The sequence below is a fragment of the Eleutherodactylus coqui genome, chromosome 1 (genome assembly GCF_035609145.1).
Source record: "Eleutherodactylus coqui strain aEleCoq1 chromosome 1, aEleCoq1.hap1, whole genome shotgun sequence".
Classification (NCBI taxonomy): domain Eukaryota; kingdom Metazoa; phylum Chordata; class Amphibia; order Anura; family Eleutherodactylidae; genus Eleutherodactylus; species Eleutherodactylus coqui.
The window spans coordinates 523,447,316-523,472,656 of NC_089837.1; the positions used below are offsets into that span (position 1 = coordinate 523,447,316).

At 51.4% G+C, this 25,341-nt stretch overlaps 1 protein-coding gene across 1 annotated transcript in view; it reads right to left on the reverse strand.

The window, feature by feature from the left end:
• Positions 1-3,278: 3,278 nt before the first annotated feature.
• Positions 3,279-25,341, reverse strand: part of UVRAG (UV radiation resistance associated) — a 46,016-nt gene continuing 23,953 nt past the window's right edge. Inside the window, 3 exon segments of the mRNA XM_066589023.1 lie at positions 3,279-7,222; positions 11,435-11,526; positions 23,085-23,163. Coding sequence (XP_066445120.1) covers positions 6,529-7,222; positions 11,435-11,526; positions 23,085-23,163 — 865 coding nt within the window. The 3' untranslated portion in view covers positions 3,279-6,528.

Below are 25,341 nucleotides of genomic sequence, written 5' to 3' on the forward strand. Positions count from 1 at the left end.
GGACTAGGAGCTGTCCGTTCTGTAAAGGGACTCCATTAGTAGAGAGGAAAAAAAAAATTTGGATAGGCAGGGATTGCATTAAAGTGACCCTCCGGTTTCAGGACAAAGTCCTATGCCAGGAATAGAGGGCGAAGGGAACGCATATGCTTGCAGCTGTTCTTCTCCGTTGTCCCTACGATCCACTGGTTCCAGGTCCTGTTTTCAGCAATCTTTAGACTACTTAGACCCCATAGTGCATTGCTATTAGACTACCAATGTACTATATCTGCTCTTTGATAGGCTAGTGCTGATCATGTGAGTGGCTTTGGCCAATCAGAAAGCAGTGCACAGTAGGTTATTATTTGCTGCAGCCATCTTGGCCAGCAACTGGTGGTTTGGAGGGGGTTAGAGAACAACTGCAGGTGATATACACTATTTGTCCGCCCGTCCGTCCCAATGACAGATAGAAGCTTTAATAGATGAAAAACCACCCTCTCCGATCAGATTCCCCAGGGGTCCAGCGGAGGAGCTCCAGTCCTCACTGCACTGAGTGCCGCCATCTTTACCATGATGACAGGCAGCCCACTTGCGCACCTCCTGCCCAACAGTGTGCAGTAGCAGTTGCCGGTGGGCGCTCTTGGTGCCAGCAGTTTGAGGAGCGCCGTTATGTGCAGCCCGCCGTTCGTAGGTGAGTTTACACGCTCCTGGTAGGTCTTAGCTATTTCTTAACAGCAGTAGCCAATAGGCTGCAATCAGCTTCGGACCCGTAGCCGAATCCAAGTCAACATCTCGGCGCAGCTGAGGAGGTGGAATTGACGCGGTTAGTTGTGGTATTTCCACTGCAGAAAATCTGCATCGCTTCCGCTGAGTGTGAACCCACCGCTAAGGAGCAGAGACCACCCGCCGGAGCCTGAAAGGTGGGTGGAGAGAGTCAACTTTTTTTTCTTTCAAGATTCACCTTTGAGTAACCAAGCCATGAACCCAGGAAGTTGTTAAGCCTTCATTTTTAGGAATATGAAATATGCTTCAGGTTTGATTTCTTCTTCAGACGGCCCAGTGAAATCATTCTACAGGCCGACCGAAGAGTCGCCATGAGAAAACAAGAACGCAAATAAGAGTTGAAAAGTTTTTGTTTTTTATTGGAGGAGTAAAAAAAAATGAGTGAAGTCATAAATTATCCCTGGCCTTTGAGATGTCGGCCGACTCCAGGTACTGCGGTGACCCAGACAACCTCTGTGGAAAGCCGCCCCAAAGCACATTGTGCAGATGACAGGGATCCGCCAGTGGTTGTGGCGGTGATTGAGGTTTTCAGAAAAAAAAAAAAGTGTAAAAAGGTCCGTCACTAGCGCTGTGAATAGTCAGCGAGTAACGTGAATGAATAAGGCGGGGGGAGGGGGGGGGGTTGTTTTTGTTAAATGGGACACAAGATTTATTGCACAAATCACAAAGTTGTATTTAGGGCGACAGCAGCACAAAGGGAACATAACCGACCTTATCGGAGGGGGGGGAATGTTTACCTTCACATCACACTTCAATATGGCTAATATTTGTGTATAGTACGGTCTAGCATCATCGCGTCTAAGTGCATAGAGCTGGCATCCCCGGAGGGCCGTGTCCCTCCTCAAACCGTTGTACACTTCACATTATAATCAGCGATCATCAGATATCATGTGAATATCCTTCAACTCCCATCGGGTAAACATCATATAACCTCCATTATCTTACTAAACACGAAACATCCCAGTAGTCATCCCAGTTCTTGCATGCCCAACATCACAGTCCCTGGGGAGATACTCCCTCAGTCTGAGCTCATCAGTCATCGTCATGGTCCCTGGTGAGCGCACGCTAAAGTAATTGGATCGGTCTTACATTTTTGCCGCTTTCGGTGCCATCATCTTTAGGGACGGCATCCCCTGTGAGGAGAGAAACCCCTCTCCATCCCCACCGTCTGTCATCTGCTGGGCCCAGGATCATCAGGGCCCTCTCGCTGACCTGGGTCACTGCTGCCAGCCTCCTGCACGCAGCTCTTACATTGCTGCTAGAGTTGGTCTCTGCCTCTGTGAAGCAGCTCCTGCCAATGTGTTACAAATTATTCTCCACGTTGACTCAGTAAAAGTACGGAAACACGCACTCAGGGTCCTTTAAGGCAAACCAATTTGTACTAGTGAATGAGTATCGATTAGCAAGATCAGCACGCTTCTACCAGCCCTCACATTGGCCAATTCAGACTCTTATTAGGGGATGAACAATCGTTCATACTATCATTAGTTGCCCACAGAGCCTCATTGGTGGCAGCACATCCTCCATTGACAATGGCACATGCAAGCACCTGATGAAGGAGCGCTTGCTCGTTTGTATAGTAATAACCAGGATCTGCCCCAGGCCAGATGATTGTTCAAAAGGCTGTTTCTGGTCTGAGGAAGGATGGAACTTATCTTTCATATGCCAATAATTGTTATTTGTAATTCTTGAGTAATGTGGCTATTGTGTATGCTAACATGAAAAATTCAATAAAAAACTGTTAAAAAAAAAAAAAAAAAAAGAAGCTGTTTCTAAAAAATATTCTGCCCGATCATCGGGATGCAAAAAGGCCCTTTAACCCCTTTCCCATCCCAGGGCCTAAATGTATGCCTGGGGCTGAAATAGTTCCCCTGAATGACTGTATATGTACACCCTAGGAAGGCAAGCAGCCACCCTCCAGCTATAACAGCAGGGATCAGTGATAATACTGCCGTTAACCCCTTCCATGCCACAATCAAGGTTGATCACAGCTTGTAAAGGGTTCAAAGAGGAAGGGTGCTCCCTCTGCGAAGTCACGATCCTCCACCATGCATCGCGGTGTAGACTTCACTCGGTGCTGAAACCGTTCCACAGGAATATCGGCCCCTGCGGACAGGGATCTTCCTGTAGTTGCTGCAGATTAGATGGCGGTGCTGACATGTTCTGACCGGTTGACAGGAAGGGGGTCAGCGATTCATGCTGCTTGCTCCAAATTCTGACCTCCCATCAGCACAGGGCAACAGAAATCTGGATCCATCTGATCACTGGATTTTTGCATTATTGTTGATTCACACTGATCAACTGATCCCCAAAAAATGTGGTCCGGTGATTTCATGCTGCGCTCCGGGGGTCTGATATCCATGCAGGAAAGGGCCGGAGGGCTCTAATAAAGGGGGCATTGAGTGTATATATGGCTGAAACCCTTAGAGACCTCCGGCGCACCCTGTAATTACCCCATCATGTCTGTTGCTCAGGTTGTGTTGACCGATGTCAGCAAGTAAGCAGCGTCAGGCGGCACGCAGAATGACGTATGCTTTATTGAATATTCATAGGAAAATAAACCCCCACTTATAAACAGAGAATATTTTCCATTAACATAAATAAATTTGCCATATACATATTAATACTGTGCATCAAAATAGTGAAGGGGGGGGGGGGAGGGGGGAGGGGCGGACAGGTCAATGCAGGAACGAAAAAATAAATTGAACCTTTGCTACATTTCATATACTATGAAGTGACAGCCAGCACTTCCTGAAAATACCATTGGTTGTTACTTAAAGGGGACGGCCCACCTTTCACTATCAGTATCTTGTTGCTGCAGTGCATCCAAACTTGCAAATGGTCTTTATTAAAAAGCTTCTACCCTTTTGTATCTATAGTTCCGATGCTAGACTGTCTCCATGGTAACAGACTACAAAGAAACTGCGTCATCTGATCCTGCAGTCGTACTTCTGGCTATTCTCTATTTCTTAGAGGCCGGCCACACTGACTTACGGTGCAGAAGGCAGAGTTCAGAAGTGCGTCGTGGCCCCGAACTCCGAGCATCCGGAGACCCACAGCCAGGACAGGACACACTTCCAAACTCCGTACGTTTGTCTTCTGCACCGTAAGTTAGCGTGGCCGGCCTCTTACTGACATACATGTGGTAGATGTACAGGATGGTTGGGAGGGAGGATCAGACTACAGAACCCTTCCTTTGTAGTCTGTTACTATGCAGCCACAGAGGGTCTGCAGGGAAGACGAAGACACAAAATGGCAGATTTTTAATCAAGATTATTCGCAAAGTTACTTTTTTTTCCCTTTTGGATGCATTGGGATTACATTAATATTTGGAAAGGCGGAGCTTACTTTTAAAGGGGCACTCTCCCCTAAAATAATAAGTGTAAAAAAAAAAAAAATTACAAGTCCTTCATATATAGTTGCATCAATTTATGAAAAAGTTGGGGCGACAATCAGCCTGGTTGCAAAATTCAGATCCTATAGGATCCATCAGCCACCTCTCCGAGACCCCCCCGAGTGGCAGCTCACATCTGTTTTAAAGCATTAGAACAGCTATACGTTAGGCAGGTTCGCAGTTTAGAAGTCTGGAATACCTGGGTGCTGGCCCCTCTTGGAGCTATACAGACAGCCATATTGGTTGTCACCCAACTTGCCCACAAAAGGTCATATTTACCAGAAATATTTTTTACCTAGAGGGGAAAGCATTAAAAAGTGAGACATTTGCTGGAAAAACAGCCACTATAATGATCCCTGGCTTATGAATGTCTGGCTACATGCTAATATGGTACAGAAAAAACAAAAAACTCTGCATGAACATGCAAGCAGATGGAACTAGCTCCAAGTCGGATGTGCCCGTGTGCCCGGGTCAGGGAGGCAGCAGAGGAAACCCATCAATTTATAAAAAAAAAAAAAAAAAAAATCTTTCAGAGCTTTCCTCCAATGGAGTGATGGTCCAGGCCAGGTTACAGCAGAATGAGGATGCCAATGTGCCCAGGCACTGCCAGAGACGGCCACCCTCTCGGATTTTGTACAGTTGACAATACAGATGTAGCAGAGCTGAACCTACAAGAGTAATCCCAGCAAAAAACATTTAGATGATAAATGCACAATCGTTGGGCAGGTCTGACAGCCGAGATCCTGAGGGATCAAGAGAACAGTGCACCCTGGGTCCCCCTAGTGGATGGAGCAGTGGTGTGCATGCATGATCACTGTACCATTCACTTCTATGGGGCTGAGGGAGTTCGCCGAGCAGAAACCTCTCCTCTCTCTATAGACCGTGGTGGGGCAGTAGTCACGCATGCGCACCGCCGCTCCCTTCACTAAGGGGACTTGTGATCCCAGCCGTCGGACCCCCTCAGCCATCATACGTTTATCTCCTTTCCTGTAAACGGGTGGTAAATATTTTTTGTGCAATGACCCCCCCTTAAAGGGGAGCGTCCATCTTCACAACACAGTTTATAGATTCATTTCCTCTACACTGAAAATGAAGTGATTTGCAAACCGTGCGGGTGAAAAATCTTTGTATGCAACCCTCCGGGCCCGGGCAAATAAAGATGGCCAACCTGCGTCTGACTACCTGATGCACGCTGTGTACTAGTATACATCGGTAGTCAGACACTACATGGTGCTCCTGTGGACCGCACTGCTGTGTAGTGTCAAACTAATCATGTATACTAGTGCACAGTGTGCATGGGGTACTCAGAGAAGCTGGTGCGGCCATCTTTGTTTGTCCAGGCCCAGAAGGTTGTATAGCAGCTGTATACAGACAATTTGCCTCCATGGTTACAGACTGCAATGTGTTATTCCATTCTGATACCAAATGTACATTAAAGGGGTTGGCCCGGTTCAGACAACTGGTCACGTGCTACGGACCACACGTGTCTGTCATGTGATCGTAGGGACTAGCTATTCGGCTCCTCTAAACTATGCGAGCCCCTTCTCTGTCATGGCCATTGCAGATACAAAGAGGGTTGGCTTACTTACAGAATTGAGTCAAACAACCAATTCCCAATGGTGGCATGATAGGCACAGAGAGGGTCCATACCACGTGACCCAGTGGCGGTACCAGGCTGGCAGTGGAGGTGCTGCACAGATATGCCCGCAGTCCCATTGGCAGTGAATGGAGTGCTAGTACGCTTGCAGGAACAGTGCTACGTTTCGTCTCCTCCTCACAGTGGGGCGGAGTAACTCCACAGCCAGGACGACTGGGGACTCGGGACCCCTGCTCTTAAAATCAGCAGGGGTCTTAGAGGCGAGACCCCCATCAATCAGCAAGTTATCACCTAACCCCAGGACATGGGATGACTTGGGATATTGGTACAACACCTTTAACAAGAAATAGGGATCAAATACGAGTGTATGACTGCAGGGTGGGACTACACAGTGTTTGTTTGTAGTCTGTTACCATGGCAACACATAAGTCAGTATATTAGCTGTATGTTGGAAATTTGTGACCATTTGAAAAAGTCCTTCATTTTCAGTTGGGCTTGTAAAATATTCTTTACCTAGAAATAGCGCCCCTCTTATCCACGGCATGTGTCTGATATTGCAGCTCAGCACCGTTCAAGTGGATAGTGGACCATAATCAAGTGTGCCGCTACTTCGGAAAGCAAATTTTGTACACGTCTAAAAAGGGGGGGGGGGGGGAATGGCGGCCTATGAAAGCTGGCAGTGGGAGGATCTCCACGAATGTCCAACACAATTCAGTGGTTTTCTTTGCCGGATACAAATAATGATGTGCAAAGAGAGATGCCCTACGGACGTCCCCGGTCATTTATCAGAGCTCTTCCGCGGTCTGCGGAAACTAGACATGTTCTCATTCAGTGCATATATTCTCCGGGAGAACTCTTCGAACTCGCCCAGGACTTGCTCGTCGCACTCCACGGCGACGGCGCGGTCCACAGGAATGCAGCTAAATGCTTCCAACTGATCCCCTGAGGTGAAGTCTGAGGCTTCGGTGCCGAGGATCTCCTCGGCTTGCTCCACGGCGCAGTGCATTTCGCCGCTGATGGAGGTGGGCACGCCGCAGGGAATGCCTTCGCTTACAAACTCCATGCTTTCGTTCTGTAAAAAAGACCCGTTGACCGCGCAGGAGTCGTCTGAGAACTGCTCGGCCTGGCTGCGGCCGTGGCTGTCTGTGGTCGCTAGACTGTCGCCGTTAAGGCTCTCGCAAAAATCCTTGCTAGCTTGTCCCTTGGACACATCGATGCTGGCGTCCAGCGAGGAGGCGAGATGCCCCCTGTCGGATGGCGTCGCCGGGATTAGTATTGCGATAGGTTCTGCCACTGTTGCCTTGTAGCTGGGTGGGGGCGTTCTGTATTGCATCTTTTCGTTTTCAGAGCTGGCGCGTTTTCGAAGTCCTCTTTCTGGTGTCCGAGTGGAAAATTCAACGTCGTGGCTCCCAAACGTGGAGCTGGCCGGCCTCTTTGGAACGGGGATTGCGCTTGAAGTTTGGTGTCTGTCGCTGGTGGAGAAACACAAGAGATAGATTAATGCAGCATCTACTAACCGTACAATTGTATCCGGTGCGGACAACACAATCCTCACATCACCGGCACAAGTATCTATCCTGATGGCTTGTTACAATGTATCAGTCACTGTTTAGTTCACAGAGGGTTTGTTACAGTTGTATCACAATTCTAAGTTGTGGAAAGTAGTAGGTCAGGGCAGGTTTTCAGCCTTTGGCAGTAAATAATCAAGGTTCCAGTCACTAACAGCAAGCAGATCTATAAAATAAGGACATGAAGATTAGAAGAACTGCGGGGACTGTATTACAGGGAGATTCAAAAGTCAGGGCCACCCAGAATATATTCTAAAGGGAGAGATACAAGTTGGGAACTTTGCAGAAAACTTTGTTGAGCAGGGAAAAACTTTTTGGCACTGAGGTTGTGCCCGTCAGCCATCCTGGATTCAGCCCAAGAAACTTCAATGGAAAGGGCTCATGGAACACGATTTAAGGGTAGAACATGATAGGTCCTTTTTCTCATATTGAGTATATTAAGTTGACACGTTGAATCTTGTGGTGTGCAGAACACTCACTGCACGTATTTCCAGGTACCAGAAGACGCCGTTACCAATCCAGGAGAGAAGAGAGGTCAAGCTGACGTGAGGTGGCCAAGGCTTTCCATCAAGAACAGCCAGGAAGACACCAGTGAGGCACAAACTGTCGGGAAACTGATTCAGAAGGTCACGGAGACTGCTGGTGCCCAGGACAAAGCGAGAACTGGTGGTTCGAGCAGTGGTCCCCATCCGCAGGAGTCGAGAACTGGTGTCCGAGCAGTGGTCCCCATCCGCAGGAGTCAACAGCTGTGCTAGCGGTTTTCACGAAGAGTCCATTGAAAAGCACCAGGAACCGATACTGCAGCATGGAGTCAACCAACTATGGTAAGGATCCTCAAGACATGCAAGCGGCCCCATACAGACTGCAGCAGCAGCATTAGTTGAATGAAGGGGACCCCGATAGGCGCTTTGAGTTCTGTCAGGGGGCATCACAAGTGTGATAACAAGAGTCACAAGATCAGTCTGTTTAGTGATAATGCGACGTGGAGCGCTACTCGGGCCACCAGCTCTCGCTGCATCCTGGGCACCAGCTCTCGCTGCATCCTGGGCACCAGCTCTCGCTGCGCCCTGGGCACCAGCTCTTGGTTTGTCCTAGGCACCAGCAGTCCCCTGACCTTCGGAATCAGTTTCCTGACAGTTCGTGCCTCACTTACTGACATCTTCCTGGGTGATCTTGAATGAACGCTTCAGCCAGCTCATGTGAACCTCTGTTACCGACCATCAGGATGATCACCTTCAGCTTTATGTACCTGAAATGACAGGTAATTAGGGATTCCATACCACAGAATTTAATGCAACGACCTTATTAATACTCAACAGGACATCGACCAGAACTCAGACTGATGCAGGAACTGACAAAATGACTGCAACTATGAAGTTCTGATGAAATTCTACCCTTAAATCATGTATCCCATGACCCTCTTAACATGGAAGTTTCTTGGTCAGAATAAAAGATGGCTTCCACCATGACGACTGAGGCACGACCATAGTGACACCCATCCAAGTGTTCTACAAACCTTCCTGTTTGCATTGCCTTTTGTTCAAAAGATATTCTGGGCGGCCCTGATTTTGGAATCACCCTAAAGTACAATACATTACAGGAGGCTAGCTTTTAGGGGGTGTCTGATAAAAAGCTTGATTACGGTTTGCAGTGATAGCCAGCAGGATAGTGAGTGCAGCTCTGGAGGACAATACAGGATGTAACTTAGGAGCAGTACATGATAAGTAATGTATATACACAGTGACTCCACCAGCAGAATAGTGAGTGCAGCTCTGGGGTACAATACAGGATGTAACTCAAGAGCAGTACAGGATAAGTAATGTATGTACACAGTGACTCCACCAGCAGAATAGTGAGTGCAGCTCTGGGGTATAATACAGGATGTAACTCAGGATCAGAACAGGATAAGTAATGTACGTACACAGTGACTCTACCAGCAGAATAGTGAGTGCAGCTCTGGGGTATAATACAGGATGTAACTCAGGATCAGTACAGGATAAGTCATGTATGTACACAGTGACTCCACCAGCAGAATAGTGAGTGCAGCTCTGGGGTATAATACAGGATGTAACTCAGGATCAGTACATGATAAGTAATGTATGTACACAGTGACTCCTCCAGCAGAATAGTGAGTGCAGCTCTGGGGTATAATACAGGATGTAACTCAGGGTCAGTACAGGATAAGTAATGTATGTACAGTGACTCCTCCAGCAGAATAGTGAGTGCAGCTGTGGAGTATAATACAGGATGTAACTCAAGAGCAGTACAGGATAAGTCATGTATGTACACAGTGACTCCTCCAGCAGAATAGTGAGTGCAGCTCTGGGGTATAATACAGGATGTAACTCAGGGTCAGTACAGGATAAGTAATGTATGTACACAGTGACTCCACCAGCAGAATAGTGAGTGCAGCTCTGGAGTATAATACAGGATGTAACACAGGATCAGTACAGGATAAGTAATGTATGTACACAGTGACTCCACCAGCAGAATAGTGAGTGCAGCTCTGGGTATAATACAGGATGTAACTCAGGGTCAGTATAGTATATATGTTAACAGTGCTCTTCCCCTGTGGTTCTCCAGCTGTTGCAGGTTTAACGCCCAGGATGCCCTGTAACAGCATGAAAACAACAGCTTGTGAAGATATTGCTCTGTAACATATATAAGAGCGCCCCCCACTGTCTTGCCCTTTATCCTGTGACTACCACCCTCCACGCCCACATCTGTAATCGCACAGTATATTCCCATCATCCACCCTCAGGATTTGTTCTCCCATCATAGTGTCGTTACTACGAGCTACAATCGTAGCGCTGCCGGCGCAGAGCGGAGCTGCCTCGCGGCCCTGACAGGTTTCCGACAAATGCTCCTTGTAGCAAACTTCTACTACATGTTGGTGTAGGACCAGTAAATCATCGCACACTGGACGGCGTCCAAACACGGCAGCGACAGCGTCCGGCATGAGAACGCCTCTCTGCCAAGAGCATCTTTTATCCTTTATTGTTCCAACCGGCTGCTGACATCACCGCCGCGGAGCTATAAATGGCCGGTGTTGAACTTGGGCTTCGGCCATATGAAATGTCTGCAGCGTTATGTGTTACTGTCAGTGCAGGCACGTAAACTGTAATCCGTTCTCGCCTTCGTGGCGGCTGTAGGAAAGAAAAAACACCCCACTGTATATATAAAAAGTACATACAAGATGTACACCGGTCCAACTCGAGTGCGAGCAGAAAGGTGACGGGACGGCCGACGCAACAATGCCACTCTGTGGACAAAGTAACGGTGGACGAAGTAATTGGGGTGTTCGGGCCTCCTCACTGCAGAGCAGGGTGCTGGATGGCTAGGAGAGAGGCCTTTGACATGGGGGTCTTGGAGGATAAAAGTTCTCCTTATGGAAAGTGCCGAGTTGCTGTAGGAAATCATATAGATCATGCAATGCTTCCTGGGAGAAAGGTATGCAAACCGGGGATAGAAAAAAAAAACTCTCCACAACACCAATTAGTGTAAGGTGGCTTCCCTATGAAGTCAGCATTCCAACCTTCAACATGGCTTGCTTGTAGGGAAGCCAGCTTCCACTAGGTGGCACTGTGGAATTACTTTTCTGTCCTTCATTTGCATATCTTTTCCCAGGAAGCATTGCACAGCTTATATGAAACTCCCTACACCGACTTGGCGCTCTCCATAAGCAGAAACTTTATTCCCCGGACCTACAGAAGAAACAAAGTTGTTAAGACAGTAATGGGAGATCGCTAGCGTAGATCAATGCAGGTTCTATCAACAGAGAGGGGATCCTGATCCAACACTGTAGGAAGCGAACGACAACCAAGATGGCGCTGCAATATCAGATGACACCCGGTATGGGTTATGAACGACATGACGACTTTATTCTGTGGGCTGTTCGAGGGGATTTACCGTGGGGATTATTAAAAGTTTCAGTACTGTAAACGGTGCCATTGAATAACACAGCTCTTCCCGCAGACAAGCCAGCCTAGGGCCATGTGACTGGAAGAAAGAAAATAAGATGAGGAAGGGCCGCAGCAGGAAGGGGTTAACGGCCGCCGAATAAAGTTATGGTGTCATTTATGCAGCCTGGATGGAGCCTCCCACCGCACAACTTACCATCTGACCATGAGCCCGTGCTCCAGGAACGTCTTCAGGTTAGGGAGCGTCTGTCGCAGATCCGGGGTCCCCAGTGAATGCTGGTATCTTAACTGGAAGAGAAAGAGTGTTGGCGTCATTCTACGGCTTCTGAAAGGTGGAATAACAGAGCAAAAACGTATTCATGATCAGACGTACAGATCAAAAATGGCCGCTCAACTGCTATGGGGCCACTGAAGGGAGGGGCCAAGGATTAGTCGCCTCTTGTAAAGTGATTGATAGTATATGAATAGGATACGCTGAGACGTTACGATAGGCAGGGATCCCACCAGTCTGGAGAATGAAGGGGCTGCAGCACAGATTCCTCCTGCAGCCTCTTCACAGTTGTCCTTGCATGGCGGCATCCTGGTGGTCGGCTGTACGGTCAAAAAAACTCCCCGATAGCTACTGTGTTTCCAGAACCTCCATATACGCAGCAGATATCGCCTCGTATAACGCTACCACACCATTATAAACTGATCATTCTCAGGCTACTGGGACTTTAACCACTTCACGACCGCGGAATGACTGTCCAGTGGTGTGTATGGAGCAGAGTCCACTCCATGCCTCGCGGACGTCAGCCGTTTCTGATAGGGAAGAGCCGCCGGTAATTAGCTCCGATCGCCGCCTATCAAGTCCTGCCTGAGGAAACATCAAGAGTCGCTATATACCGCATTACTGAAGTATTACCTGTAGGGTCTAAATAACAGCGGGAAAAAAAAAGAGATTTAATATACGTTTTTCTAACTATATATATGGCATCATTCTGTATGTATGGGGGGGAAATTAAAAAAACAACTAAAAAAGTGCTAAATCTCAGTGATCCAGTGAGGTCCTTCGGGGGCGCCACGTGTTCCCAGCCAGCCCCTATGTAAGCTGCACATTCTCTGTGGCCTCCTGAGGAGCTGGCGAGGCCGATGGCATTCATGTGGAAGTGATAAAGTATTCTGCGGGATGAAACACTTACGGCCGGGACTAAAACCCCGATTAGGGAATTCCATGCGGGAGATCTATACGTACGGGCGGAGCCGGCGCTCCAAATCAGCAAAACACGGATCCGATCGCCGCCAGGAATAGTAATTGATCTCAGCTTCATAGGGCAAACGTGAGAGATTAGTTAGATTTATACAGCAGCGTCATACACTGGAATCACTCTGTCCCTAGGAGCTCGCAATCTAAACATACAATCCTGATTGACTTCTTATAGTCTCAGGCGGCTTTCTTACGGTGCGGCGAGATGCATAAATGTCACACGGATATAAAGCCCTTCTTTGGACTGGTCATACTCGGGAGCAAGAGTTTGTTTTGCATCGATGTCCAATGTGGGAAATAAATGGTGGCACGTCCCATCAGAGCGTGTGAGTATAGAAGACTCACCCCGTTACCAGAGGGGGGCGCATTATTGGGAAGTGAGGAGCTGGATTGTCGCATCGGTGAATTGTCCCCCATCGGCCGTTCTGACCAGACTGTTAGGTGTTGGGACCAGTGGATGGGGGCACACAAGGTGACCGGGCTCAGGACGCCCCCTACAGACCACCAGTAGAGAGGAGCATCTGACCAGACTGTTAAGTGGTGTTGGGACCAGTGGATCTGTGAGGGCACACAAGGTGACCGGGCTCAGGACGCCCCCTACAGATCACCAGTAGAGAGGATCGTCTGACCAGACTGTTAGGAGATGTTGGGACCAGTGGATGGGGGCACACAGGGTGACCGGGCTCAGGACGCCCCCTACAGATCACCAGTAGAGAGGATCGTCTGACCAGACTGTTAGGAGATGTTGGGACCAGTGGATGGGGCACACAAGGTGACCGGGCTCAGGACCCCCTACAGACCACCAGTAGAGAGGAGTGTCTGACCAGACTGTTAGGGGGTGTTGGGACCAGTGGATGTGTGAGGGCACACAAGGTGACCGGGCTCAGGACGCCCCCTACAGACCACCAGTAGAGGGGAGTGTCTGACCAGTGGATGTGTGAGGGCACACAAGGTGACCGGGCTCAGGACCCCCGACAGACCACCAGTAGGGAGGAGCGTCTGACCAGACTGTTAGGAGGTGTTGGGACCAGTGGATGGGGGCACACAAGGTGACCGGGCTCAGGACGCCCCCTACAGACCACCAGTAGAGAGGAGTGTCTGACCAGACTGTTAGGAGGTGTTGGGACCAGTGGATGGGGGCACACAAGGTGACCGGGCTCAGGACCCCCTACAGACCACCAGTAAAGAGGAGCGTCTGACCAGACTGTTAGGAGGTGTTGGGACCAGTGGATGGGGGCACACAAGGTGACCGGGCTCAGGACACCCCCTACAGACCACCAGTAGAGAGGAGTGTCTGACCAGACTGTTAGGAGGTGTTGGGACCAGTGGATGGGGGCACACAAGGTGACCGGGCTCAGGACCCCCTACAGACCACCAGTAGAGAGGAGCGTCTGACCAGACTGTTAGGAGGTGTTGGGACCAGTGGATGGGGGCACACAAGGTGACCGGGCTCAGGACCCCCTACAGACCACCAATAGAGAGGAGCGTCTGACCAGACTGTTAGGAGGTGTTGGGACCAGTGGATGTGTGAGGGCACACAAGGTGACCAGGCTTAGGACGCCCCCTACAGACCACCAGTAGAGAGGAGCATCTGACCAGACTGTTAGGAGGTGTTGGGACCAGTGAATGGGGGCACACAAGGTGACCGGGCTCAGGACCCCCTACAGACTACCAGTACAGACCTCGGGGTGAGTACCTCAATCTTGCCTTTGCTGTGGAGCGGCACACTGCCCCCTGCTGGTGTGATGGTCTGGGGGACATCGCATACGACACTCGGTCCCCACTAGAAGTAGTACGAGCGACAATGACCGCTCAGCGATATGTTCAGGACATCCTGCAGCCACATGTGTTCCTCTCATGGCGGCTTCCAGCAGGATAATGCCCGGCCGCACACACAAGGGGGTCACAGGAGCCCCCACAACATTGTCACACTTCTGTGGCTGCCCAGTTGTCAGATTTATCACCAATAGGACATGTATGGGACCATCTGGGACGCCAACTTCACAGCCTACGGGTTTACACGATCTAGAGGCTCAGTTACAGAACATGTGGAGCGATACACTGCAGGATACAATACAGAACTTGTACACCTCCATGCCGCCCGTATCACATCTTGTATCCAAGCTAAAGGTTGTACAACTGGGTACTAGAACCTCCATGCCTGGGGTCGATTCTGGTAAACAGGATGTATATAGTATACAGGGTGAGGCAAAAGTCTGGAAACACCTGTTTAGCTAGTGTAATAATGAGCAAATTGACTTCCAATATGGGAAAGTATTAATTGGGAGGGAGGCTGCAGTTTGTGGTTGAGACTTTGACAGCCGTTTTCAACTTTGCCATATAGCACTCCGCTCAGATTTTTCAATTCGGAAGGGGGTCAGTCTCGGCTAGAATTGACTCAGAACACTCTGGAAGTGTCGGTTTTGCTCCATCTTTACTGGTTTAGTTCAGAGAGTTGCCCATCGTGCTCGACATGACGTGTCCGACGTGTCCACCACTCTGCCGGATGCACATGGTTCACCCAGTCTTTGTGCCAACGCTGGACTACAGCAGGTGAGATTCTCTCCTCACTGTAGGATTCGCCGTTTCACGTGAACCATCTCGCTTATTTTTTTTTTCATATAAAAAGGGACTAAATGGCCCCAGAAATAAAAGTCCAAAGACGAAGTCCAACGACCTGGCGGACATTCTACCGGACCTCTGCACCCAATCCCATGCCCAGGGAATTGCACATCCTGCCACAGCAAAGTGCAGAGGAGTGCCATCCTGTGGACAGTAATGTGGGAACTCACTGATCTCATTGCCCACAGATGGGAATATGGTGTCCTGTACCACCAGGAGGGATGTCTCACAATGAACAAAGGCCCTGGATATCAGACAAGTTACCAATTGTGCCCTCACCTAACTCCTAAACCAGTAAATATGGGGCAAAACTGACCCTCCAGTGTTTCTGATTACATTCTAGCCAAAACTGATCATATGTACCCCTTCCTATTAAAAAAATCTGAGCTGAATTCAATATGGCCGCCAAAACAGTCGACTCCACCCAAAAAAAAAAAAAAAAAAACCCTGCATCCTCCCTCCCAATTAATACTTTCACACATTGAAAGACAATTGGCTCATTATTACACCAGCATGTCAAGACTTTGCCTCACCCTGTATTAGGCCGCCTGCACACGAGCGGAAATTCCGCAGCGGGATTTCCGCCGCTGGAAGCCTGCATAGGATTGCGTTAACAAACGCAATCCTATGCAGACGGCCGCGGGCAAACAAACCGCGGCCGGCTCCGGTCTGCGCATGCGCCGGCTGCCCGGCACATCAAACAGCCGGAGCCGTGGGCGAGTGCGTGCTGGTCCCTGCAGGTGCTCGGGTCGGGTCCCTGACAGGATTGGTCAATAGGTGATCAGCAGGGGTCTGCCACCTGGGATCCCAATGAATCAGCTGTTCACTGGTCAGAAAGCAGACAGCTCCAGTCACACTGCAGTGGCCAGGTTTAGTATTACAGGCCACTCATTTCAATAGGAACTTTGCCTGCAATACCAACTCTGGCCACTGCAATGTGAATAGAGCCGTCTGCTTCCTGCAAAAATCAGCTCAGTGCACCCCCCAAAAAAATAGCTACGCTTTGGGGGGGGGTCTAAAAAGGGAGGACCTCCCTCTGCAGATCTATAGACAGGCCATAAATGATTTACAATCGGACGACCCCTTTAAAAAAATATTCCATATTATTCATGCAACCAAATTTCTTTGCAAAGCAGTAACAAAATACGTAAAAAAGGTAAAAAGGGGGGGGGGGGGGGGGGGGAAGCGTTCCTAGACCCGCTCGTTGCTCGCAGCGCACATTTTCCAGGACTAGAACATCCTGTGGAGGGATAAAAGCCGCTATGGAATGTATACGGTGCATTAGGTGCGCTCCATCCGCTCGCAGCTCGCCGTTTATTAGACATCTCGGGGATGACAAGTAAAGTGCTGCCAACACTTAGGGAGAAGCTTCGCTTTACTGCAAAGAGTTCCCATCTTAGAGCTCATAAAACGAGCTGCGGCCGACGGGAGGATGAAGAGCGCGAGCCGTCACATGGCCTGCGAGCCGTCACATACCATCTGCTGGAGGCTTGATCAAACCACCGCAGCCCAGACACCTCTGCTCCGAGGCCAGACATGTGCTGCGCATCAGAGGAGCGGGCCGTCACAAGCCAGACACTGAGATACAGCTGTGCGCAAGCAGACGGCGTACCAGAGAGACCATTACTTAAAGGGGAAGCAAACCCTTAAGGAGGGAGTATCTGGAAACAGACACTTCCCCGATCTGTGCAGTCTGGGTCCAGCATCACTGGCACCCCCACGTCGGCCATGCCCCATGGTTTAGCAGGGTACAGCTGCTCAGCCAGCCCCCTCCTCGGACATGGCCAATGGAGAGACAGCCCACTGTGAGCAAGTCACTGACCCTGGGGGGCATCTATAACATGTGACCCCGGCTGGATCGGGTAAATACCCCTTTCTGAGCGTGACAATTAAAATGTCTTATGAACGGAGCTCCGCCAATCTTCTTCACCCCTTTATGGCCGCCTGTTTTGGACCCAAGGACGTGACAATTTTTAGGGAATTTTCATCTCCACTTTTCCAGATCCATAACTTTTTTTTTTATTTTTCCGTCCGTCTGAGGATGTTTTTGCGCGGCGAGCAGTAGTCTGTATTGGTGCCATATTTTGGGAACATATAATGTATTGGAGGGCAGGGAGGAAAAATAATAATTTACATCAATCCGGTCTTTTTAAGAGCATAAATGTCATTTTGAGTGCGAGGTGGGGCAACGGCCCGTCCAAGCCGCAAGCAAACCCCGAGATCTGCTGTGCTTTTCAGAGATGGAGCCTCTCCTGCCCGGCAGGCTTATTAGTTGCACATGTGAGCAGCAGACGATGGGCTTTACAGGCTGTGCCGCTCCGGCGGACGCTCCGCTGCGGGCTACATTCTGGCCTTCATTTTTCTTCAGGGAGAGAAAAAAAGGAAAAGGCAACTGAGGCCCAGACTGTGCGAGTGACCGCGCCGCCCCGACGGCCCAGTGCAGACGGCCAAGACCACGCGAGGCGCCCCGACGGCCCGGTGCAGACGGCCAAGACAATGCGAGCCGGCGCCCCGACGGCCCGGTGCAGACGGCCAAGACAATGCGAGCCGGCGCGACGGCCAAGACAATGCGAGCCGGCGCGACGGCACCGTGCAGACGGCCAAGACAATGCGAGCCGGCGCGACGGCACCGTGCAGACGGCCAAGACAATGCGAGCCGGCGCGACGGCACCGTGCAGACGGCCAAGACAATGCGAGCCGGCGCGACGGCACCGTGCAGACGGCCAAGACAATGCGAGCCGGCGCGACGGCACCGTGCAGACGGCCAAGACAATGCGAGCCGGCGCGACGGCACCGTGCAGACGGCCAAGACAATGCGAGCCGGCGCGACGGCACCGTGCAGACGGCCAAGACAATGCGAGCCGGCGCGACGGCACGGTGCAGACGGCCAAGACAATGCGAGCCGGCGCGACGGCACGGTGCAGACGGCCAAGACAATGCGAGCCGTCCCGGCACGGTGCAGACGGCCAAGACAATGCGAGCCGGCGCGACGGCACGGTGCAGACGGCCAAGACAATGCGAGCCGGCGCGTCGGCACGGTGCAGACGGCCAAGACAATGCGAGCCGGCGCGACGGCACGGTGCAGACGGCCAAGACAATGCGAGCCGGCGCGACGGCACGGTGCAGACGGCCAAGACAATGCGAGCCGGCGCGACGGCACGGTGCAGACGGCCAAGACAATGCGAGCCGGCGCGACGGCACGGTGCAGACGGCCAAGACAATGCGAGCCGGCGCGACGGCACGGTGCAGACGGCCAAGACAATGCGAGCCGGCGCGACGGCACGGTGCAGACGGCCAAGACAATGCGAGCCGGCGCGACGGCACAGTGCAGACGGCCAAGACAATGCGAGCCGGCGCGACGGCACAGTGCAGACGGTCAAGACAATGCGGGCCGGCGCGACGGCACAGTGCAGACGGCCAAGACAATGCGGGCCGGCGCGACGGCACAGTGCAGACGGCCAAGACAATGCGGGCCGCCCCGACACAGTGCAGACGGCCAAGACAATGCGAGCCGCCCCGGCACAGTGCAGACGGCCAAGACAATGCGAGCCGCCCCGGCACAGTGCAGACGGCCAAGACAATGCGAGCCGCCCCGGCACAGTGCAGACGGCCAAGACAATGCGAGCCGCCCCGGCACAGTGCAGACGGCCAAGACAATGCGAGCCGCCCCGGCACAGTGCAGACGGCCAAGACAATGCGAGCCGGCGCGACGGCACAGTGCAGACGGCCAAGACAATGCGAGCCGCCCCGACACAGTGCAGACGGCCAAGACACTGCGAGCCACCGCGGCACAGTGCAGACGGCCAAGACAATGCGAGCCGCCGCGGCGGCACAGTGCAGACGGCCAAGACAATGCGAGCCGGCCCGACACAGTGCAGACGGCCAAGACACTGCGAGCCGCCCCGGCACAGTGCAGACGGCCAAGACAATGCGAGCCGCCCCGGCACAGTGCAGACGGCCAAGACAATGCGAGCCGCCCCGGCACAGTGCAGACGGCCAAGACAATGCGAGCCGCCCCGGCACAGTGCAGACGGCCAAGACAATGCGAGCCGCCCCGGCACAGTGCAGACGGCCAAGACAATGCGAGCCGGCGCGACGGCACAGTGCAGACGGCCAAGACAATGCGAGCCGCCCCGACACAGTGCAGACGGCCAAGACACTGCGAGCCACCGCGGCACAGTGCAGACGGCCAAGACAATGCGAGCCGCCGCGGCGGCACAGTGCAGACGGCCAAGACAATGCGAGCCGGCCCGACACAGTGCAGACGGCCAAGACACTGCGAGCCGCCCCGGCACAGTGCAGACGGCCAAGACAATGCGAGCCGCCCCGGCACAGTGCAGACGGCCAAGACAATGCGAGCCGCCCCGGCACAGTGCAGACGGCCAAGACAATGCGAGCCGCCCCGGCACAGTGCAGACGGCCAAGACAATGCGAGCCGGCGCGACGGCACAGTGCAGACGGCCAATGCAATGCGAGCCGCCCCGACACAGTGCAGACGGCCAAGACACTGCGAGCCACCGCGGCACAGTGCAGACGGCCAAGACAATGCGAGCCGCCGCGGCGGCACAGTGCAGACGGCCAAGACACTGCGAGCCACCGCGGCACAGTGCAGACGGCCAAGACAATGCGAGCCGGCGCGGCGGCACAGTGCAGACGGCCAAGACAATGCGAGCCGGCGCGGCGGTACAGTGCAGACGACCAAGACAATGCGAGCCGGCGCGGCGGCACAGTGCAGACGGCCAAGACACTGCGAGCCACCGCGGCACAGTGCAGACGGCCAAGACACTGCGAGCCACCGCGGCACAGTGCAGACGGCCAAGACACTGCGAGCCACCGCGGCACAGTGCAGACGGCCAAGACACTGCGAGCCGCCGCGGCGGCACAGTGCAGACGGGCCAAGACAATGCGAGCCGCCGCGGCGGCACAGTGCAGACGGCCAAGACAATGCGAGCCGCCGCGGCGGCACAGTGCAGACGGCCAAGACAATGCGAGCCGCCGCGACGGCACAGTGCAGACGGCCAAGACAATGCGAGCCGCCGCGACGGCACAGTGCAGACGGCCAAGACAATGCGAGCCGCCGCGACGGCACAGTGCAGACGGCCAAGACAATGCGAGCCGCCGCGACGGCACAGTGCAGACGGCCAAGACAATGCGAGCCGCCGCGACGGCACAGTGCAGACGGCCAAGACAATGCGAGCCGGCGCGGCGGCACAGTGCAGACGGCCAAGACAATGCGAGCCGGCGCGGCGGCACAGTGCAGACGGCCAAGACAATGCGAGCCGGCGCGGCGGCACAGTGCAGACGGCCAAGACACTGCGAGCCGGCGCGGCGGCACAGTGCAGACGGCCAAGACACTGCGAGCCGGCGCGGCGGCACAGTGCAGACGGCCAAGACACTGCGAGCCGCAGCGGCGGCACAGTGCAGACGGCCAAGACCGGGGTTTATGTTCCTGAAAATGACTTGTCCAACGCGCTTTATAATGTGAAGTACAGCGCAGGGAGAAGTACATCACACCGCAGAGCCGTGCACATTATACAGGCCGGGGGCAACAAGAGCAGGAATCCTGTAAAGCTGCAGGACACTTGGATTAAAAAGTGCCTCAAGCCAAAAATAAAGCCTTTCCTCCCTCCCTACATGCATCGCTTGTGCGGCAGCAGCTTCGCTTCAGGCTTTTGGAAACAGGAAGTAGCTGTCTGACCAGCACCGCCGGTGGCCATGTTTGTTCTGACACGACTAATTTGTCACCTGATCCCAAAGTTCACTTCCCCCCCTAGCCATTTTACATGATGGATTGGAAGCAGCGAGTGTGACCGATTGCCAGGGAGCATGGACAGGGATAACGTCTCCTCCGACTTCAGTTTACAGTCTGCTGCCACCTTTATTACTTACATAGCCAACCTCTGATGGGAGGATTCGGTTTTCATTGCTGCCTGTATTCCCTGCATTGAGGAAGGAGCTGATTGAGATTTGTAAAAAACAAACAAAAAAAAACCCAAAAAACAAACACTTTCGCTGTGGCCTCTATTTCCTAGTAGCTACAGTAAAAACTTCTATCAGAGGTCATAGTTTTTGTAACTTGCTCTATTCCTTACAAGGAGGAAGTAGCTAACCTCTACTCCTCGAGATTCAAGTCTTAGCTACATCCTCCACATGAACAGGTCTTCCACTTCTCCTGGTGTCCCCGGCTCCGCACTGGTAACGCCAACACTTCTGGGACTCCTATTCCTTCAGTTCTAAGAGTGATGTCCTACCCAGCTGGGCTGATGAAGGGGCTCCCCCCAAAATGCCCATCTTATGCTGGTTTTTAAATCGTTTATTAAAAGAAGTTGGATATTACGCCCCACCGTCCCGCTAACCCTTCAGGAGAGTCGCGCCTATTCACCATTATGTATCCTTTAGACTCTCACATAAGGAATAGCGCCAGCGGCAAACGTCTCCTACATCTCCAGCTCCGGTTTATTTTAGATGCCACGGTTTCCCCTACATGGAAGCAGCGAACATCACGTACTACACCAGATTCTAGAACATCTCATACAGCTCCAGATTCTAGCTTTTGCTGCGACCACTCCTCTCTATGTGGCAGAAGTAGTTAACATCCCAGATTCGTGTTCCTTGTCTTGTCATGGCCTCTATTCCCTACATGTATGTTGCAGCCAACTTCTGAGGTTTGGGGTTTTGATGCCAACTTAATCCCCAACATGGGAGGAAGTAGCCAACGTCTCCTACTAACTGTGTGTTTAGTTTTTGCCGCCATCACTATTCTTGCCGTGGGAGGAAGCAGCCGACTTCCACTACTTGAGGTTTTGCCGTTACCTCTACTCTATACACGACATAAGTAGTGGACTCCTACTGGATTAGTTTCTAGTTTTCGGCGTTACCTCCATGCCTTCCATGGGAGGAAGTAGCCAACGTCTCCTACTCTAGTTTTTACCGCTGCCTCCTGCTGAATGCTGTGGGAGAATGAACTGTGAAAACGGCTTCGGCCTTCCCTCCGGGTCCCCGGCTATTCTAGACGGACATCAGACATCTGGATGACCAACGGCTGCTGTAAATATGCCGGTGTGGTCCACAAACAGTTAATGGTGTATTTCCTGTAAGGTGGAAGCCTCACAAGTCTTCCAACAGGCAGAACAATTAGCTGAGGTCAGGAGACGATTGCATCCCTGGACGCTCCATCTTCACAGGTTCATGGGGAGGTGATCCTGGATGTCTGGTGCGTCCGCCTTACAGGTGCGGAGATCCCATTACCCCTCCAGTGAACAGTAACCCACGGGGTCAACCGGCTGACAGTCAGAGGCGGGAAGTAAAAGGGAAACAAATCCTGTATCAGAGTATCAGATAATGTCAGGACAGAGACCGGCCAAGACAAACACCGCGCAACGCAGCGACGGCTCCGCTGGACGCCTCATCAGAGACTGGCCTAAACGTCTGCCGCCGTCGTTACAGAAGCCACGACATTTGGGGCAGCGAGAAACTAAAATATTATACAGGCAGCAATTAAAAGCAGAACAGTAAACATTAAAGTGGACGTCTGCCACTATATTTACATCCACGGTCAAGAATTCTGTGCAGATGAACTTAATATAGGTCGGAGCGCTGATCATCTGACACAAAGCTCCGAAGTCCCGGCATAAACAGATGCAAATAACAATCTGTTTAACCGCAAGCACCACTAGGGGAGCTCAAGAGCTTTTATACACGGAACTCCATAACTGTATACAGAGAGCGGCTTAGCTCCCTCTAGTGGCGACTGCAGTCAAACTAAATTTTATAATTTGTTTAGAAATCACTGGAAGGGGTTCAGAGCTCTGACAGCTATACATATATGTAAAGAAATTACATCAGCAGAGCAAGCTTGGCCTAAAAAGACAGTTTAGAGCTGGACATTCACTTTAAACTGGTGCAATAATCACAGTACGGAGTTGTACTTTGTGGAAGTCATCAGTTAATAGACATTAGGTAATAAAAGGTGACAAACCTGAGCTATGTTCTTGTTAAGGAGGTAAACCCCATAGTCAAACTGAAGCTTTTCACCTCCTTTTGGATACAAAGGAAACCTGCAAAAGAACAAGAAATAGTTTAAAAGTACTTATCTCCTTGTACAAAGGGGGGAGGGGGGGGGCAGTATTATGGTAGTTATATTCTTGTATATATAGACTGAGGAACATAACCCACCCGCCTCACACCCCTCTCCTTCTCCCCCACACAAGGGCTTTAGAAGTGCCAGAGAGCGGTGCCAAGCCCAATGTAACAGTAATAAACCATTCCAGAGCTTTCAGGATAGTTCAGCAGATCCACGTCTGATCAGAAAGCGTTGTGTTGTTCTCAGGTCACAGAGCCATTACTACAGACCACGGAATATACACTGAGGGGTCCCTGTGTTAGACCCTGGCCCTCGCACGGTCAGTGCGTCCCTGTATGGTAATTCTCCCCGTGACCCCGGAGTGCGGCATAAACTCACATGACAAGTTTTCCGTGGATCAGTTTCAGTGTGAATCCACATTAGATGGGAAGACAAAGGCTATTGTAGCCGAAACGCGTCCAGCGCGGACCTGTGAGCTCTACGCTTTTTATCCAATAAAGAATATAAAATTAAAAAAAAAAAAAAAAAATTAACAGTAGCAGCTCCTCTCCACTTCTATTTTTTTTTCACATGGCGTTTAGCCGTCTGCCGTCGGCTGCTTGAGGACGGAGCTCCCGTTGAAATTCTCATTTCCCTGCGATATTGGAGGATACTGCTGGCGAGGTAAGCCCATACTTCTTTTTTGGCTTATTTACATGAGAAGAAGCCAGCGATCTGAGTGACTTCCAACGAGGCCCGGTCATCGGTGCTGGACTAGGCGGGGGCTCACTGCCAACCACGGGGAAGGGGGGGGGGGGGGGTGTTGTCATGTAACAGTGTGCAGAGAATACAGAGAATGGTGTAATTGAGAAAAAACATCAGCAAAGGGGATCCTGCAGACAGAAACAACTCATCAGTGAAAGGGGTCGGAGGAGGATGTCAGGAATCGCTCTGACCAACAGGCTGCACAGTCCGGAGCAGCTGAATACAACGCTTGGAGCTCCAACTAACGTGTCCGAATGCACAGCTCACCATTCCTCAGCACAGATGGGATATAACAGCAGATGAACAGTTCCAGAACGATTGCGTATAAGAGGAACGAAAGGTGAGAGGCCAGCGGGCAAAAGAGTGCAAAACTTGTATCACTGAGCAGCAGAAAAACATCCCCTGGTCAGATGGGTCCGGGTTTCTGTTGCTGATGGGAGGTCAGAATTTGGCGCAAGCAGCATGAATCGCTGACCCCTTCCTGTCAGCTGGTCAGAATATGTCAGCACCGCCATCTAACCTGCAGCAACTACAAGCCGCTTCCTGTCCGCCGATATTTCTGCAGAACGGTTTTATCACCTGGTGGAATCTACGCCACAACGAACTGCTGCAGTTCTCAAGACCAAAGGGGTCCAACGCTACTAGATGGGCGTCTAATAAAGTGTCCGTTCTATCTATATAAATTCCTCTCGGCCAGCATTTAGTAACAGTCTGATCATTTAGCGGTTCTTACAATAGAATGTTGGGTTTCACTTTTTTTTTTTTTTTTTTTCCTGCTCTGAACTTTTCTAACGAGCCCCAATTGATAATTCTGGAGGTTTTCCTTCCTGCGGCCGCCATCTGGGCTGCACATTACCTGCTCCTTCCTCCTCCGCTGAGGTCAGACAATAAGCGCAGCTATAAACATCACTAGACAAAATTGCTGCATTAAACTTTTTGGCATTTACAAAAATCTCACATTATGAACTTATTTAACGATGGCCAAGAGTGTCAGAAGGCCTGGAACCTTATAAAGCGGCGCTCGGGTACCTGCAGCTGCTCGCCTCACATATTAAAGCCATTATCCAATCAACGAGCCAAAGGCCAATTTCCATAATTTGGCAGAAAGGTTTCAATCTTTACTCAAAAATGTATATTTTCCTCCTGTTATTGAGCCTCTCACCACTGAAGTGACATTTACAGGCAAATTAAAGGGATGAAAACCCAAAGACTCCAATTAAAAAAATATCTGGATGCATTCTCAATAGATTGAAGAATGTAGTACGTGGAATAAAGAGCCGCCATATTGTCACACTTTTACCATTTCCTCCGTATTCACTACACGCGTCAGCACCCAAGTCACGGCGAGAGCAGGACCGGGTGTCTCACACCGCCTGTAGTAGCACTACTCGGCTCGTGACACAGGAGA